The sequence below is a fragment of the Rousettus aegyptiacus genome, unplaced genomic scaffold (assembly GCF_014176215.1).
Source record: "Rousettus aegyptiacus isolate mRouAeg1 unplaced genomic scaffold, mRouAeg1.p scaffold_m13_p_8, whole genome shotgun sequence".
In the NCBI taxonomy this organism is placed as follows: domain Eukaryota; kingdom Metazoa; phylum Chordata; class Mammalia; order Chiroptera; family Pteropodidae; genus Rousettus; species Rousettus aegyptiacus.
This window is the reverse complement of record NW_023416311.1, coordinates 13,054,574-13,073,641: the sequence shown is the minus strand read 5'-3', so window position 1 is coordinate 13,073,641 and position 19,068 is coordinate 13,054,574. Positions and strand designations below refer to the sequence as shown.

The window sequence follows — 19,068 nt, the reverse complement described above, 5'->3', positions numbered from 1 at the left end:
GGATGTGCCCCGGGCGGAGCAAGACCAGTCCTGTGCCGTGCACTTGCTCCCTGAGTGAGGGAGCTGTGTAACTCTGCCTTGTCTTTAATTCTCAGAAGCGGAAGTTGAAGGAAGGTGGTGAGAAGATAAAGAAGAAGAAAAAAGATGACACTTATGACAAGGAGAAGAAATCGAAAAAATCCAAGTTTTCCAAAGCCGGGTGAGAGGCAGCAGCTTCTTTCCTAGGATAAAATCTGAACTGTTAGGGCAGGACACCTGGGAGCTGACTCGCCCTCCTCCTCACAGCTTCAGAAGAGGCAGCAGGGCCTGGCCTTCTGTTCCCCCTCATGCCTCCCTCAGTGCCATTGTGGGCATAGTCAGCGCTCTCACCTCTCTGTGTGTCAGACATCCAGAGTTCTTTCTGTCCCACCGTCAGCGTTGGCAGCTATTTCTGTCACTGTATGATTGCTGCTGTCTCTTGTTCTCTTGGGCACCCCTCCTCTGCCCCAGTTCTCCTTCTGTCTCTGCCACGTCCCTTTATCTTCTCTGGTCCTGCTTTCTTCGCCTCACTCAGTCTCACCCCAGCTGCCCTTCAAGTTGCTGCTGCTCTCTGCTGTTCCAGCTTTCTCTCTTGAAATATTTTTCTTGTCCCCCGTCTCCCCCCACGCTTTTCCAGCCTTTTATTTCAGCCTAGCAGTGGTGGTTAGAAACGCATCGGATATTTAGCACTTCGTGACACTGTTTTGCTAACCTGTATTAAATCTCAAGCTTTGTCCCAGAAAGAAGGAGCTCCATGTGCCAAGAGGAGGGAGGAGGAATAACAGGGTGGACTTGTGACAGGTTCCTGGAGACCATTGCGCTGGGAGCAGGGCTGAAGTCCCTCTGTGAATTTCCCTTTTGCAGTGTACTGCAGCCTTAATGACCAGTTTCCCCCTCACTTGCAGCTTCACAGCCCTCAATGCCAGTAAGGAGAAGAAAAAAAAGAAATATTCTGGGACTTTGAGTGTTAAAGAGATGCTAAAGAAATTTCAGAAGGAGAAAGAGGCTCAAAGAAAAAGGGATGAAGAGCATAAGCCTGTACCAATCTCATCAGCAGAAGCTCAAGGCTTACGGGAATTAGAGGGCACCTCTGACCCCTTGTTCTCACTCTTCGGCTCCACTTCTGACAATGACTTGCTCCAGGTGGCCACTGCCATGGACTCACTGACAGATTTGGACTTGGAGCAGCTGCTCAGTGAGTCTCCAGAAGGAAGCCCCTTCTGCGATATGGATGATGAGAGTGATTCCCTTGGGGTGGGACTGGATTCAGAATTCAGGCAACCCTCTTCCCTCCCTGAAGGCCTTCCTGCACCCCTGGAGAAGCGCGTTAAGGAGCTGGCTCAGGTACGGTGACTCAGTGGCTGGGCTTTCCTGGAAGCAGTTTGGGCAGATTGGATGCTGGTTCTGCACCGCATGAAGCTCACTGCCCAGAGTAACCTTTAGTGAGTTGGCAGTTTCAGTGTAAGCTTTTCTAAGCTCTCTTCTCATTTCTAGGAGCTCTGTCCGTCAGAAGCCAATTTTAGGCCTTTTATGGTTCCTTCAGTCGTAGAAAATTTACATTCTTTTGGGGAAATTTTCTTTTGTGCCTGTCCCTTTCCCACAGTATCTTTGCTTTTTTATGATAAACTGACACTAGGGTTGGCAGCAGGGAGTGATTCATCTTTTTAGTAATCTGTTGAAGGTTTTGGAAATCTACAAGTTCACAGACGTGTTACATGTAGAATACCTGCTTAATTACCACTGGGTAGCAGTTGTTCCCTGGACTTGTATGTCATCATTGTTAGGTACTGATCACACGAATACCTAAACTGTGGTAATTAAAAAGGAGCTGCACCTTAAATGCTGTCCATGCCCCATTAAAAATAGTGACAACCATCAGAATAGAACAGCCATTGCTGTTTTCCCTTGGTGACTGGGAATTGATCCCTGGAGCACTGTCAATTCAGTAAGGTATTCCTACCTATAAACCAAGCAATGGGTCGTTAGTCATAATAACGTTTACCCTTTAGTTAAAATAATTTTTCACCTTGGACATCATGGCTTGTCAGGCGGCTTCAGTAGCATTTATACTCTATAGCTGTCAAGTTTTAAACAAGTGATTTTTATAGCGTTCCAGAATCACCGTTATGTATAATATTCTTTGTGTTTTGGAGCAGGGTAAATGTTAACCACTACTACAAATGATTTTCTCATTTCACAGTATACAGAGTAAATCAAACGACTTACTCAGACCTCTAGTTCAACCTGATTAGGACGTGTGTGCAGTATCGGACATAAGTATTCTATTTGAATGTAACAATTTAAATGAATCATACCATGTCAGGGATTCAGAATACACGTTAATAGGATGTTAAGGTGGAAGTAGTTGAATCTGGACTTCACACGTTTGAGCACACTGTCCTATATTTGCTCTCAGAATTTGTGTTAAAAAAACATTACTCCTTGTTTATTTCAGTACTCCAGTTTGTACTCAAATTGGTTAATAGCTTCTGAAAGTCTTGTTAAATAAGTTGGGTAAGGTATATGTGGCAGCAGCCAGTTTTTTAGAGAAAAGTCAAAACTATCCTTGGACATGTCCCATCACAGGTTGTGTTGTAGTCTGATAACTTACACTCATTACTTCCCTTCCTTGGGAAAGATGGACAAACTTAGTGGAAACAAAGTGGCATGACACGAAAGAGATTGATGATTCAAGAAAGCCTCTCTTTCTGGAGTGCACTGGATGGACACTGAGCAAGCTGTCCTTCCTCACTGATTGCCTGGTCGTGGTTATCTCTTGGGCACAAAGGAGAATAGGATTCAGGAGCTCAGATGAGATAGGCTTGAGTCCCGATGGGGCTGTGGTGATCAGGTGAAATTGATGTACTGGCTTGAAAATATAATTTTCAAATGTGAAATTGACACTGTAGTCATCCCCTGGCCCTTCTATAATAGCATTAAGAAGCTTTGAGAAATGGCGTGGAAAGTGGGAATTACCCATCATCCTGACACTCTGAAAACTATTTTTAATTTACATATTCTTTTCTAGCCGCTGTGTATATGTTTTTATGTACTTGTAATTATGGTTATGAATAATTGTTTCTGCTTTCTTAATAAATATTATAAAGCTTTTTACTTTTAATGGTTGCATGGAAAAGAAAGCTGATTTTACAGTTACTTAAAGTCGCTCTTCAGGATCCCACCGGGCCATGTGCTTGGGCCACTTGGAGCCTCCTGTACTTGTGCATGAGTGCCCTAGAACTCAGACCCTTCTGAGAATCTGCTGGGAAAGATACTTCCAGGGAAAAAAATGCCTATGTATCCAAAAGTTGCACGTAAATCAAAAGCCATACTTGGATATTTGGATCCTTAATAAGGAGTCCTGTCCTAGATCTTGAACTGGACATTGCATTTTTAAATTTTAAATTGAACTTGATGTACATAACTATAACATTGTAGTGTTATGTTTCAGTTTTCCATTCCCCTTATTTTTTTTGTTTCCCTCTTGTTTCCTTTATTGTCTTTATTTTTATAATTTGTTTAGATTTTAAATCTTGGCCCTAGATGATACATGTATCAGTTTCTATTGTTATCTAAAAAAGAAAACTGCTCCAAAAGTTAGTGCCTTCAAAAAAACAGTCCATTTCTCCTGACTGGGTTGGCTGGGCGGTTCCTCTTGTCCTACCTTGGTACTCTCTTGTGGCTGCATTCAGCTGGCAAAATGGCTAGGCGCTGGGATAGTGCTGGTCTTTCATCCTGGACTTTTTCAGGGCATGGCAATCTCAGCATTTCAAGAGGGTGTGGGTGTAGAAGTTGTATGTACCACATCACTTCTGCCACAGTGTTGTAAAGCGAGCCACAAGTGCACACCAGATTGGACGGTTGGTGAACTAGAGGCCACCACTCCCTCTGGGAATGCATGTGCTGGTAGGGGAGCAATCTGTGGTCTTGTTTGCAGTCTCCCACAGTACATAGCAGATTCTAATCTGATGTGTATCTATCCCTTAGGGAAATTAATTTTTTTGCTGTGGGAAGTAACTGAATTTATCTTCTAACTAGTTAGATGTGATACTTAAAATTTTTAAAAATATATTTGGAGACGTGTTAAAGAGGTACTCCAAGAGGGTGACGTTGGTGAATGCCCAAGTAACGTTTACTGTTTTCTTCTCACGCCAGCCCATTTTTCATTTCCTACTCCCTTGTACTGTACATATTTATGGGTCTTGGGGAATCCAGTGACTTGATTCAATGGCCTTACCCTGTCTTAATATGTGTTGAGTGTGTCTTTTGTTTTGGTTATTGAAAAGCTCAGGTGTGTCACCCCCTTAGGTTACTGTCTTGTACTTTGGCAGCTACTCAGCCTGGTCCATACAGATGATCCAGGTCTGTTTTGGGCCTCATCATTCAAGCATAAAATGGGAACAGTACTAAGAATAGAAAAGAAACAGAGACCCCATGTCACTCACCCCTTGCTGCTCTACCTGATCACCGCTTACTGACCTACAGCATTAGAACCCCCACATCGCAAATCTAGGGAGACGTGGATCCAAGGAAAGTAAGGTTAGAAACTAACATGTTTGATCTTTTAAAAAAAAAATCATGCCAGATTTCCTTCTGTTTAGTATATACTAAACAGGTATAGTACATAAGGTTCTGAACTAGGCCCTGAAGGCCGGCAAGTGGCTTTTCGTGTAATAAAACAGCTCATTACAAGGCTGTTGGAACTGTTGTAAATCAGTATGATCATGCCGTTTGGTTTAACTTCCTAGTTAATCTCGGATTGATCAGTTTATTCAACTCCTTGGGCAAGGGTGTCCCTTTCTAAGGTTGAGGGACCTCACTTATTTCTGGAAGACTATCAGATATACATCCAGTTGCTCTTTTATTTTAAAAATGCAACACTTGACTGATCTTTAGTGTAAAACCAGATCATCAGAGAGATTGTCTACACAATCCGAAAGGCATCAGGGAAAAAAAACTTAAAAAAAAAAAAGTGTGTGTGTATGTGTATAGAAAGCTTTTAAAATCTTGGAGAAATGACTGGTATCTAAAAATAAAATTTGATTGGAAACCTAAGCCATTGATGGGTCTGACACACAGGCATTTGAAATAACATGTTAAAGTAATCAGGTTGAATTACTATGAAGGTGCTTCTGGATTTTATAACGAGTAGTAGATACGCTTAAACAAAAGAGTAACTCAGCTTTATTTTCTCTCAGACTAAAATTGTAATTCCAGTACATTAAAAGTGTCCAGTTAAAATTCCAAGTCCTTCTAAAAGTATAAGAAATTGGCAGATGAATGTGTTAAAAGTCACGCCATTTCTTTTTTCCATTTCCATCCATCCATGTTACCCCCTTTCATCTCAGGCCTCTCTTCTGTTCTCTAGCCAAGGGATCTTGCAGAAGCTTGAGTTTTGATATCCTCTGCAAGTTATATTTGTTTGGTACTTAGCTTCTCTTTCTCTAGTTTGCATTCTTTCAGTGGTATCTGCATTTGTTCATCCGTCCATCCACTCAGTGGGCATTTGCTAAGCATCTATTATGTGATAGGCAGCTGTGGGAAATATTATTAATGAATAAGATTCAGTTTTTGTTCTCCATGAGCTTGTTATATAAATGGATCAATAGACATGTGAACAACTGACTGTAGGACAAAGCAGAATGAAATAAGCCCTGTGATGTTTGGATGGTCAAGTAGATGGTCAAATGGACAGTCAGACTTAAGCTGATAAAAGTGCAGCTCTCTTGGGGTACATAGGACTCGGGCTAGAGGCAACAGGCTTGGCTTCATGGAAGAGATGGCCTGTTAGCAGGCCAGGGGACAGAGCTAAGGATAGGTGAGTTGTTGGATGGTGGGGGCTCCTTGGTATATGATAGGAGATGGGAGCTGGAGTGGACAGCTGGGGCCAGATCCTGGAGGAATCTCAATGTCGTGTGAAGGAGTTTGGGTTGGATTCTAGCCTTGGAAAGAGCTACTGAAAGGGTTTTGAAGAACAGTGGAAGGATTTAAGAGGGATAGAGTGCTGTTAATTAAAGTGGGTAACAAAAGGAAGAGCAGAATCTAGCGCATTTGGTTTTGGACAAGTTGAGTTTGCATACCAGAAGGTCATCCATTCATAGAATAATTGGAACATACTTAGAAGTAATTAGAAATTCTGACTTAGAGCTTAGAAAATGGGGCTTAGGGCTAGAGGTTTAGATTTGAGAGACCTATATGCATTTGTGTTATTTCGAAGCTGTGAGAGGGGGAGACTAAATGGTGAGAAGTGGGTTCTAGGTAGAACCTTGGAGGTCCATCTGTTGCTGAGCTAGTGAAGGAGACAGATGGAGTAGTCAGAGGAAGAGGACCCAGCGAGGAAGGCAAGTGGGGCAAGATGAAAGTGGAGAGTGGTTATCAGTGCCTGCTTTTTCGGGGGTGTGATCAGGATCGATCATTTTGTTTTAGCCAATCATTACCGTACTGCCTTGTTTGCCATCTTCATTATACATCAAGCTTGAGATTTTACTTTGCCTAAAGCCTTTGGACTAGCAATTCTTGGGTTTATATCCTCTCTTTACATAAGAGTCACCAGAGTTACTTTAAAAAGGTACCGATGCTTGGGCCTCTTTTAAAGAATACAGATTCATGGGCCTCGTTCCCAGAGATTCTTATTGATTGGTCCAGGATGGGGAGAGCTGCCAGGTGATTCCAGTGTGTGGCCAGGCATAAGAACCACTGGTTCAGACTTGGGCACAGTTTGCTTTCCTAACTTGAGCATTCAGTGCCTTGGCTGTCTGCCATGCTTGCTTTGAGGGTTTCTAAGCTTGCCATCCAGGTGTTAACTGTGTTCTCATAGGAAGAAACACTGTATAGTAACCTGTTAATATTTTCGGTTGATAGGTAGTTAAGTTATGTTAGTCATTCTAGTGGCCTCGGTAATAGAGATTGTGATATACCATAAGTGGATTATGAATTTTCAAAGAATTATACTTATACTGTCCTTAACTGCTAAAGCAGCACGTTATTATTATTATTATTATTATTTTGGTAGATAAAGGACTTCAAATCTTGCAGGTTTGTTAAAGTTCTTGACCGTTTTTGTACTGTAGATATATGGAAATTTTAGCTCTCAGTTTAGATGGTAAAGTGCCAGGCACCAGTTAGCTAGCTGGCCAAATCAAATACGTCCTGATTCTTTTACTGTGATTTTCTTTTATGTGACTTTTTTCAAGTCTTGGGAAGTACAGACAGTCCCTAAATGCTTCAGCAGCATTTGAAAAGTTCTGGAGCGTATAGTGATCACAGGTGAACTTAATCTGAGATTAGGGCCAAGTAGGAAAGGGCTTGGTGAGGATTTTATTGACAGGTGTTCTGTAGGGACTGACTGCTCTGCTCCTCTTGCACCTGTGGGTGAGTGTGAGGGCTGTGTGGAGAAAGTGTACTAATTGATATTACTGTCTGCTACGAACCAGGCTGCCAGAGCTGCTGAAGGAGAGAGCAGACAGAAGTTCTTCACCCAGGATATTAATGGCATCCTCTTAGAGTGAGTATTTTTTGTTTTATTTTTTGTATCTATTACCATGCCTGAATTGAGCAGGCCAGGGGAAATGGGAGTATGATTGAACTACATGAAGGTGACTCCCAATGAGATCGTTTTAAAAATTGGATTTTGTTTTATTGTTGTTCTTTTTAAAGGCGGGAGGATGGGACACCAAGTATTTGTCCCAAGGAAATGATAGACCTTACTAATCTTAGGCAATAGGTATTATTAGAACACTTCGTATAGTCATGCCCTGCTGCAAGAGGATTTTGCGGCAAGTATGAGATGAGACGAGAGAGATGTTGCCTGCCAGAGATGACTTGGTATAGCCAGGGGCCCTTATCTCCTTGGTGCCCCTCAGTGTACCTAGTCATTCTCTTCTTATTCTCACTTCTGCTCCCATGGCTAATGTGCATCATTCTTTTACACTTCTCCCAATTGCCTGAACCTCTTAGATGCCACAATGTATGAATTGGATTAAAACAAAACAAAACAAAACAAAACAGAAAAAGAACCAACCTCACACATAAATTCAAACCAGACTCTTTGTATCTGGCCCTCCAACTTTGCCAGCTTCTCTCCTAGTTGCATTATGTAGCAGAGAAAGCTTGTTGCTCAACAGCTGAGGGATTTGCATATGTGAGAACAGTTGTCAAGACTTGGCAATATTCTAGCAATGGACCCTGCTTGGCCAGGATTGGGGTTGGCTACTTGGGTCATGAAGCTGGGCTGTACAAAGCAGGTGAGGGTCAGATGAGAGCTTTGTGTCCTGCTGGAGTATGCCACACACACACAGTTCAAATATTCTGCTTATCTAGGTGGGGACACTGGAGGGATGAGGATTTCCCTGATTTCTTGATCAGGGATAGAACTGGGAACTGAAAAAAATAAGGAAATGCTGCTGGAAAGTATTTCCTGTTGACCTCAAGTAACTCAATTACTTTCCCATTTGAAAGCTTTTATGTTTTCTTTGTTTATGAAATTTAGTACTTCAGAGCTTTTTTCTGGGCTCCGTTCTCTTGACAGCCTTAGACTTGTTCTTGTCTTTGACCTGAGAACCTTAACCCACTTCACCTAGCCAAGTTCTTCAGGTTTGGGAATTCTTGTTTGGTGACTATTGGAGATCTGTTGCACTGGCCACTTGGTTACATTGTGTGACTGATGAAATAGGTTTGACTTGCTCTTGGTTCCTAGCTGTCCTGCCCATGGTAGGGTACCTGATGACAAGAGGAGATGCTGTGAGCTGCAGCTCATTGATAATTCTGTTCTGTTCTTCAGCATAGAGGTGCAAACTCGGGAGCTAAGTAGCCAGATTCGTTCTGGCGTATATGCCTATCTTGCTTCATTCCTGCCCTGCAGCAAGGACACCCTGGTCAAACGTGCTCGGAAACTTCACCTCTATGAACAGGTGGGTGACTCTGCAGAGGAGCCTCTTGGCTTTGGGGTGACCGAGTCCACAGATGCCACATCTGCTGCTGCACTGTCTCTGTGGTTATTCCTGTAGTGTGTCCTCAGTATAAGAGATGCATAAAACAGACTAATGATATGTCCTGCTCTCTGCAGGGGGGGCGTCTGAAGGAGCCTCTTCAGAAGCTTAAGGAAGCCATTGGCAGGGCAATGCCAGAGCAGATGGCCAAGTACCAGGATGAATGCCAGGCACACACGCAAGCCAAGGTCGCAAAGTAAGTGTGTCCCATCATTTTCATCAGCATTTCCACCTTCTTATCTTAGAAGTCCTGGGAGTAGGGGTCAGGGGGAGGTGGTGGGCAGGAGGAATCAGTTCTCCTGTGGTGACCTTAGGGTCCCGTTTAATTCTGTTTACCTGGTAGGATGCTGGAAGAGGAGAAAGACAAGGAGCAGAGAGAACGGATTTGCTCTGATGAGGAAGAAGATGAAGAAAAGGGGGGCAGGAGGATAATGGGACCCCGGAAGAAATTCCAGTGGAATGATGAAATCAGGTGTGCCCAAACTCTGGGACCTTTCGTCATTGGAGGGTTTGTGGGGCCAGTGTCTGAGCATGTTCCCGTATTTCTAATGAAGGTTAGAATCATTTACTTTAATCAGGGCTGCTGAAAGCATATGATTAAAACCTTGAAGAAGCATTTGGGGGTAGTTTGAAGTTTCTGGCTTCTGTCTACTCCCCAGGGAGCTACTCTGCCACGTGGTCAAGATAAAACTGGAGAACTTTGATCTGGAGAAGAACAACAAGGTCCATTCCTGGGAAGACTATGTGAAGATGTTTCTGGATGCTGAAGTCAGACCTCTCTGGCCCAAAGGCTGGATGCAGGCCAGGTGAGGGCCCAGACCAGCCATTATGCTCAGTGTGACAATGAGGTGGAGCGTTCTTGTGGTAAAGATACATTCAGTGCTTCTTTTGTGCCAGGCAAATGGGCCCTTCCCTCAGGGACTCGATGTCTGATTGACTCGACTCTGAGCTCGCCTGAGGAATTGGAGGGGACATAGTAGTCTCTAGGTAGGGGTCTTCTTAGTCTTCCCTACAAGAGGCAAGTTGTCTGTGGGGTTTCGTCTTCGTCATTCTTTGTCCCACTTAATTCATAGTTGGCTGCATGTAGTTCTGATCTCAATCACCCTTTTCTGTTTTGAGATAATGGCTCCTACTAGAAGCTGAGAGACAAATTAATCTTGGGAACACCTTAATGTTCTGAACAGAAGTCTCATTTGCAAGTAGCAGGGCTGACTACTTATTGGAGCTAAGTGCCAGACTTTTCTCATAGGCTACTTTATGTGAGCTTCCTGTGAATGGACTACATCTTTAATACACAGAGAAAGTTAGCTGGAGCTAGTGTTCTTTAAAAAAAAAATTATTGCGTAAAATGTACTTAACATAAAATTTATGGTCTTAACCATTTTCAAGTGCACAGTTCAGGGGTCTTAGGTACATTCACATTGTTGTGAGCCATCACCGCCTTCCATCCCGATAAGTCTTCTCATCTGGTGAAACTGAAACTCTGTACCCATTAAATGGGAACTCCACGTTTCCACTTCCCCCAAGACCCTGGCAAGCATCATTCTGCTTTCTCTGAATTGGAGTGCTCTTAAGTACCTCATGTAAGTAGAGTCAAAATATTTGTCTTTTTGTAACTGACTGACTTCACATAGCATCATGTCCTCAAGGTTCATCCTTGTTGTAGCATATTACAGAATTTCTTTCCTTAAGGCTAAATAATATTCCATTGCATGTATATATCGCATTTTGCTTATCCATTCACCTGTCAGTGGATACTTAGGTTGCTTCCACATGTTAGCTGTTGTGCATAATGATCTTTGAATATCGGTGTACAAATATTTCAAGACCCTACTTTCAGTTTTTTGGGGTATATACCCAGAAGTGGAATTGCTGGATCATATGTTAACTCCATTTAATTTTTTGAGGAATTCTTCCACAGTAGCTGTTATTTTACGCTTCTACCAACAGTGCACAGGGTTCCAGTTTCTTCACATCCTTGTCAACACTTAATGTTTTCAGTTTTTCGATGGTAGCAATCCTAATGGGTATGAGGTTGTATCTCATTGTAGTTTTGATATGCATGTCCCTAATGATTAGTGACTTTGAGCATCTTTTCATGTACTTATTGGCCATTCGTATAATATCTTCGAAGAAGTATCCAAGTCCTTTGCCCATTTTTTAATCGATTTGCTTGTTTTTTTCGTTGTTGAGTTTTAGGAGTTTTCTGTGTATTTTGGATATTAATCCATTATCAGATATGTATTTTCCAAATATTTTCTCTGATTCCGTGGGTTGCTTTTGTACTCTCTGGATAGTATCTTTTGTTGCACAAAAACTTTGAATATTTATGAAGTGTAATGTGTATTTTGTTGCCTGCACCTTTGGTGTCAAATTCAAGAAATCATTGCCACATCCAGTATCATGAAGCTTTTATCCTATGCTTTCCTCAAAGTTTTATTATTTTAGGTGTTACATTAAGGTCCTTGGTCCATTTTGAGTTAATTTTTATATATTTTGTATATAAGTAATGATCCAACTTTCTTTTGTCTGTAGATATCTAGTTTTCCCAGCACCGTTTGTTAAAAAGACTATCTTTCCCCATTGAATGGTCTTGGCACCCTTATCAAAAATCACTTGACCATATATGGGAGGATTTATTTCTGGGCTGTCTATTCTATTCCATTGGTCTATATATCTGTCTTCATGCCAGTACCCACTATTTTGATTACTATACCTTTGTAGTAAGTTTTGAACCCAAGAAATGTATCTTTTAGCTTTGTTCTTATTTTTTAAGATTTTTTTTTTTTGATTCAGGGTCCTCTGCGAGTCCATATGAATTTTAGATTGGATTTTCTATTTCTGAAAAAAAAAAAAAAAAAAAAAGGAAAAGAAAAAAGCCATTGAGATTTTGATGGGGAATCCATAGATCATACATTGCTTTAGGTAATATTGACAATGTAATGATATTAAGTCTTCCAACGCATGAACATAGCATGTGTTTTCATTTATTTATGTCGCTTTAATTTCTTTCAGCTGTTTTCTGTAGTTATCATTGGATGTCTTTCATGTCCTTGGTGAAGTTCATTCCTAATTTTTTTACGCTATTGTGGATGGAGTTGTTCATGTATGTAAATGCAACTGATTTTTGAGTGTTGACTTTGTGTCCTGTTACTTTGTTGAATTCACTTATTAGTCTAAAATTTTCATTGGGGGGCGGTGCATCTTTAGAGTTTTCTACTTATCATAACATCTACAAGCAGAAATCATTTTACTTCTTTTCCAGTTTGGTTGACTTCTTTTCCTTTTTTGTTTTTTTCTGCTTAATTGCTCTGACTAGAACTTCCAGTACTATGTTAAATAGAAGTGGTGAACGTGGGCATTCTTCACGTGTTCTTAACCTCAGAAGAAAGACTTCCAGCCTTCCACCATTGAGTATGATGTTCACTATGGATTTTTCACATGTGATTTTTTATTTTGTGAAGGCAGTTTCCTTCTATTCCTAGTTCGTTTACTGTTTTTATCATGAAAAGGTATTAAATTTTGTCTGATGTTTTTTCCAGATTAATTGAGATGATTCGTGTGGCTTTTTCCCTTCATTCTGTGGATATGGTATTTTACATTGATCGATTTTTGTACATTGAACCATCCTTGCATTCTAGGAATAAATCTCAGTTATGGTGTATATTCTTTTAAAAGTGCTGTTGAATTCTTTTTGCTAGTATTTTGTTGATTTTTGCATCAGTGTTCATTAGGGATATTGCTCTGTAGTTTTCTTGTGATGTATTTGTATAGTTTTGGTGTCAGGATTATGCTGGCCTCATAGAATGAGTTTAGAAGTGTTCCTTCCTGTTTTTCTTTGAAAAGTTTGAGGGGGGTTGGTATTAGTTCTTTAAATGTTTGGTAGAATTCACCAGTGAAGCCATCAGATCCAGGGCTTTTCATTGTTGAAATATTTTCGATTACTGACTTAGCGTTTTTACTAGTTACAATCTATTCAGAATTTCTTTTTCATGATTCAGTTTTGGTAGATTTTTTTGTTTTTAGGAATTTGTCATTTCATGTAGGTTATCCAGTTTCTTGGCAGAGTACTCTCTTATAATCCTTTTTATTTCTGTAGTAATGTCTCCACTTTTTCTGATTTTTGTAATTTGAGTCTTCCCTCTTTTTTTCCTTAGTCAATCTAGCTAAAAGTTTGCCAATTTTATTGATCTTTTTGAAGAACCAACTTTAGGTTTCATAGATTTTATCTATTGTTTATTTTGTTTATCTCTGCTCTAATCTATTATTTCCTTTCTTCTGTTGTATTTAATTCTTTATATTGTAAAGTTAGGTTGTTTTTAAGATTAAAAGTTTTTTAATTTTTAAAATTTTTAATTACAGTTACTATGCACTATTATATTAGTTTTGGGTGTACAACATAGTAATTAGACTTTTCATATGTCTATTGGCCATATGTATGTCATCTTGGGAGAAATATCTGTTCAGGTCCTCTGCCCGTTTTTTAATTGATTGGTGTTTTTGGTGTTAAGTTATATGAGTTCTTTATATATTTTGGATATCTATTTTTCTTTCATTTTTTTTATTTGAGGAAACATCCAAAAAATATTACTAATAGTGTCATAGAGATTACTGCCTATGTTTTTTTCTAAAAGTTTTATGGTTTGGGGGCTTACATTTAAGTGTTTAATTCATTCTGAGTTTATTCTTATATGTGGTTTAAGAAAGTTTCACTTCTTTGCATGTATCTGTCCAGTTTACCCAACACCATTTATTGAAGAGACTGTCTTTACCCCATTGTTGCCTCCTTTGTTATAGATTAATTGACTATATAAGTTTAAGTTTATTTCTGGGCTTTCTAGTCTGTTCCGTTAATCTATGTGTCTGTTTTTATGCCAGTACAATGCTGTTTTGATTACTGTAGCCTTGTATAGTTTGATATCTGGTATGGTGATGCTTCTAACTTTCTTCTTTCTCAAGATTGTTTAGCTGTTTGGTGTCTTCTGTAGTTCCATATAAATTTTAGTATTCTAGTTCTGTGAAAAATGCCTTTGGTATTTTGATAGGGATTGCATTTAATCTGTAGGTAGCCTTGTCTAATACGGACATTTTAACGATGGTAATTCTTTACTATGAGAACAGTATAGCCCCAATTTATTTGCATCTTCAGTTTCTTTCGTCAATGTTTATAGTTTTTCGAGTACAGGTCTTTTACCTCCTTGGTTAAATTTCTTCCAAAGTATTTTATTCTTTTTTGCAATTCTAAATGGGATTTTTTTTTTTTTTTTTTTTAGTTTACGCACTCCACCATCTTGACTGCAAGTCCTCAATATCTTTGTTTTTAATATCAGCATTTTTAGCTATAAATTTCCACTTAACACTACTTTAACTATTTCCATTAGTTTCGATATGTTGTGCTTTGATTTTTATTCTTCTTTTAACTATTTTCCAGCTTCCTTTGTAATTTCTTCTTTGATCCATTGATTGTTTAAAAGTGTGTCATTTAAGTTCCACAATTTTGTTAATTTTCCAGTTTTCCTTTTGTTACTTATTTCTAACTTTATCCTGCTGTGGTCAGAGAAGATACTTTATATGTTACGTATTTTTTAAAATCTATTGAGATTTAATTCATGGTCAAACATATGGTTTATCTCAAGAAACATCCCATGTGCACTTGAGAAGAATATATATTCTGTTATTGGATAGAGTGTTCTATATATGCTCTTAGAACTAGATGGTTTATTGCATTGTCCTTTGTTTCTTTATCTTTCTGTTTCTGTCTGTTTTTGTGAGAGGGATATTGAAGTCTCCAATTATTGTAGAATTAGCTATTCGTTCCTTCAATTCTGTCAGTTTTTGCTTCATATATCTTTATGGTTTGTCAGGTGTATGAATACTTAATTTGTATTTTCTTGCTGTTATTTTATTAACAATAATTAATAAAGTATTTTATTAATATATAATGTTCTTTTTTTTCTCTTGTAATCTTTCTTGATTTAAAGTCTTTTGATATTAGCATAGCCCCCCCTGGTCTCTCTTGGTTACTATTTGTATTCCATCCTTTCACTTTCAATCTGTTTTTGTCTTTGTATCTCAGGTGAGTCTCTTGTAGACAGCATATAGTTTGATCACGTGTTCTTTTATTCATTTTGCCAATCTTTGTCTTTTAATTGGAGAATCGAATCTATTTACATTTAAAGTAATTATTGAGAAGGAGGGGCTTACTTCTCTAAGTTCAATATTATACAAAAACTCTACTTCCTTATAGCTCCATCTATACCTATTTTGGTTGATGATGTCACAAAATTACATTTTTTACACATTGTGTGACCAAAACCTAAACTAAATTTAAAACATATATATATTAGTCTCTTAAATTATATAGAAAACAAGATTTGGAGTTGCAAACCAAGTTGCAGTAATAATAGCTTTTACACTAATTGTGTTTTTTCTTTAAATGTATTAGTCTCTTATTAAATCACATAGAAAATAAATGTGCAGTTACAAGCTGTTATTATAATATTAGCCTTTTTAGCTCGTGGATTTACCTTTTTGAGTCCTTTATTTCTCCATATGCTTTGAGTTACTGTCTGGTGTCCTTCCATTTCACCGTAGCATTTCTTGCAGGGCAGGATTTTTGGTCATGAACTCCTTCAGCTTTAATCTGTCTGGAATGTCTTCATTTCTCTCTCTTGACAGTTTTGTCGGATATAGGATTCTTGGTTGATGGTATATTCTTTTAGTACTTGGAGTATATCAGCCCACTGTCTTCTGGCCTCCAAAGCTTCTGATGAGAAATCTGCTAATTTATTGATGAGCCTTCGTATGTGACAATTTGCTTGTTTCTTGATACTTTTAAGGTCTTCTCTTTGTCTCTGGATTTCACAGGTTTGATTATAATGTGTTTTGGTGTGGGTTTCTTTTTCATCTTGCTTGGAGTTCTTAGAGCTTCTTGGATGTTTATATTCATGTCTTACATCACATTTGAGAGGTTTTCAGATATTAATTTTTCTACTATTCTTTCTGCCCCTTTCTCTCTCCTCCTTTTGGGACTTCCATGGCATAGAGTACAGCAGTCCTCATCCTTTTTGGCACCAGGGACTGGTGCTCCTATGAGAACCTGATGCCTAATGATCTAATGTGGAGCTAAGTGATACTAACACTGGGGAGCAGCTGCAAATACAGATGAAGCTTCCCTCGCTCACCCGCCACTCACCTCATGCTGTGTGGCCTGGGTGGGGGCGCGTTGGGGACCCCTGATGTAGTATGTACATAGATCTGCTCAATGGTGTCCACAGGTCCCTTAGGCTGTGTTTGCTTTTCTTCAGTCTTTCTCTCATAGTGGTTAATTTTCATTGTCCTATCTTCTAGTTCACTGATTCGTTTTTCTTTCTGCTCAGATCCGCCTTTAAAACCCTCTAGTGAATTTTTCATTTCAGTTCTTGTATTCAGTTCCAGAATTTTTTTGGGGGGGGGGGTTCTTTTTAGATTTTCTCTTTGTCAGTGTTTTCATTTTGTTCACTCATCATTTTCTTGACTTTCTCCACATTTTCCTTAAGTTCTTCGAGCATCTTTAAGATAGCTGGTTAAAGTCTTTATCTAATGCATGTGCTATTTAGTCTTTTTCAGGGTCGGTTTTCGTTAACTTTTTTTCCTTGAGTGGGCCATACTTTCTTGTTTCTTCATATGCTTTGTGATTTTTTTATTGGACATTTAAATCTAATTGGTAACTCTGGAAATTACATCCTATCACTTCCCCAGGGTTTTCTGTTTTTGTTACATTTTTTTGGGTTGGTTTTAGGCTGGCTTTTTGCTGAGGATCACCCTGAGGCATAAACTTAATGTTTTCTTAAATCTTTTATGAGCCTTTTCTAGGACATACATAGTCGCTTTCTAATTTGACTCATGTATACAGTTGTTCTGAATGTCTTAGTCTTTAATGTCTGGCTCCCAAAAGGGAAAATCAAAAAATGAAGGGGACTAAAGAAAGGTATGTGCCTTTTAAATCTCTTAGAAATCACTTTAACCAGAGGGGCAGGGGTTTCCAACAGTAGGGGAGGAGGAACAATAATGGCTGCCTGCCTCTTTATCTACACCTCTGTTTTTGAAGCAACAATCAACAATCAGAGTGCAATTTCTTGATATTTGAAGGACAGGGTCCTTTTTTCCTATCCTAGTTTCTGGAAGCTATGTGCAAGTGCTCTGGAAACTGGTGTATAGCTGCCTTCCATGGGGTTAGGGGATAGGTAGCTGCTATTCTGCTAAGAGTTGCAATTGACTGAATGTAACACATAATTTACCCAACTAAGCCTTCTCCTGGAAGTTATAAGCTTTGAACAGACTCTAGCGTTCCAACACAGTTATATCAGAAAGATTCTGCTAGCTCAATTGTTGTCTAGCTGGAGTGGGGATTAATTCTGATGCTTCTTCCCAGAATCCTCTTCCTAGAGCTAGGGTCCTTGATTGGGCCTGATATTTCTGTGGGTTGGACAAATTATGGAGATTTTTCTTGTCTTAGTGTCTCTTCTGTAAATGAAACTGCTCTTTTCTCCCTGTAGTTTGGAGTCCCGAAGGTACGTAAAGAGGGCATAAAGAAATTTTTATTTCGTTTCTCTGGAAAGACACATGTTATGGGTACTCCACATATTACTCTTGGAAGGGATGAGAATGGACACAAGAAAAGCACTCATGCCTTTAGGGGAAAAATGACTATGAGAAGTTTTGGGCCAGAGCCATAGTTTTTTTCGGTCGATCCTAGACTCTTGGTTTTCAGGTGGCCAGTACAGCCACTTTAGGTCCTCTCACCAGTAATGAAGTCACTAGTCCTCTGGCATTTAATGAGTAATAGGTCCTGAGTACCAGGGATGGTAGGAAGCAGCGTCTCTGCTTTCAGGGGCCTTAAGCAAACTTCCCAGTGTTCTCTGTTTCAGGACTCTGTTTAAGGAGAGCAGACGAGGCCATGGGCATCTGACATCAATCCTGTGAGTGTCTCAGTGTTTTCACTTCTCAGGACTACAGTCATTTTAATGTTTTTGGCGGATCTCCTGTAAACCTTTTCTATGTTCATTCCTTCGAACAGGGCCAAGAAGAAAGTAATGGCCCCTCCCAAAATCAAGGTGAAGGTGAGTCAGTCTGCTCAGGTCACGTGCCATCTGTTTTCATTTCTCTCCAGTCATGCTCATGAACAACCTCTTGAGTGACCATGGCAGCCCATTGAGCTTTGCTGGTCTGGGAGATAGCTCTTCAGGATGGTATTCTTTAAGTTGTACCAAGAGGCAGGCTGGCCCACCAGAGGGGCCTGGGTGTTAGTAGGGCAGAGATCTGAGCTGGGTCATTTAGTACCCTCCAGCCTCAGTTCTAGGAAGCACCATCTGGTCAGTTCCCAATGTTGTTGTGGGATTAAATGAGGTCTTCCTGACAGCCCTTTGAGGATTGAAAAGCCGCCGCAGATGTGAGTGTATTATACTGTGATGATGATCTTTTTATGGAAGTACACTCTTCTATTAAAGTACAGGTTAGCCTGGAGCTCTAATGGAAAAGACAGTGGCTCTGTTGCGTTTACCTGGCGGAAATGAAGAGAAATACAGTGGTTGGAGTAATAAACTGTGAAAATGATCTTAGATGTTGCAGAAACCTCTCAATATAGTAGAAATTGCTATTTTACCAAATTTTTACCTGTTCCTGAGGCTCCGTAGTGCCCTTAACCATATCTGAACTGTCCAGGAGAAGAAGCTATGCAAATTATTTATTCCTAGGTATCTGTTGAGCTCCTACAGTGTCTAAGACATGCTGCATTAAGCACTTGGGGTACAGGAATGACAAGATAGACCCTGTACCCGTTCCTATGAAAAAACTTTGCTTTTGAACCCCACTGAGGAGACAGGTGCTAGGGAAAACCAAGGAAGGAAAGAAAACAAACTCAAGGCAGTTCTCATGCCATGCATCATTTTCTGATTACAGCTAGGAACACTCTGAGATAATATGAGTGCCAGCAGGAAGAGCATTTCTTTGCTCAAGTCTTGTACTTTTTTAAAAACAGAAGAGTTTTCCTGTGGGTATATGTAGTTAGCAATAGAGCATGCTT

At 39.7% G+C, this 19,068-nt stretch overlaps 1 protein-coding gene across 7 annotated transcripts in view; it reads left to right on the top strand.

Moving 5' to 3' along the window:
• UBN1 (ubinuclein 1) overlaps positions 1 to 19,068 on the top strand; it is a 35,955-nt gene that overhangs the window by 9,717 nt on the left and 7,170 nt on the right. For all 7 annotated transcript variants that reach the window (XM_016161155.2, XM_016161153.2, XM_016161157.2 and 4 more), the window contains 9 exons: positions 96 to 199; positions 924 to 1,362; positions 7,452 to 7,522; positions 8,798 to 8,927; positions 9,083 to 9,201; positions 9,349 to 9,477; positions 9,665 to 9,811; positions 17,915 to 17,965; positions 18,064 to 18,106. In XM_016161155.2, coding sequence (XP_016016641.2) covers positions 96 to 199; positions 924 to 1,362; positions 7,452 to 7,522; positions 8,798 to 8,927; positions 9,083 to 9,201; positions 9,349 to 9,477; positions 9,665 to 9,811; positions 17,915 to 17,965; positions 18,064 to 18,106 — 1,233 coding nt within the window. The remainder of the gene's footprint in view (positions 1 to 95; positions 200 to 923; positions 1,363 to 7,451; positions 7,523 to 8,797; positions 8,928 to 9,082; positions 9,202 to 9,348; positions 9,478 to 9,664; positions 9,812 to 17,914; positions 17,966 to 18,063; positions 18,107 to 19,068) is intronic.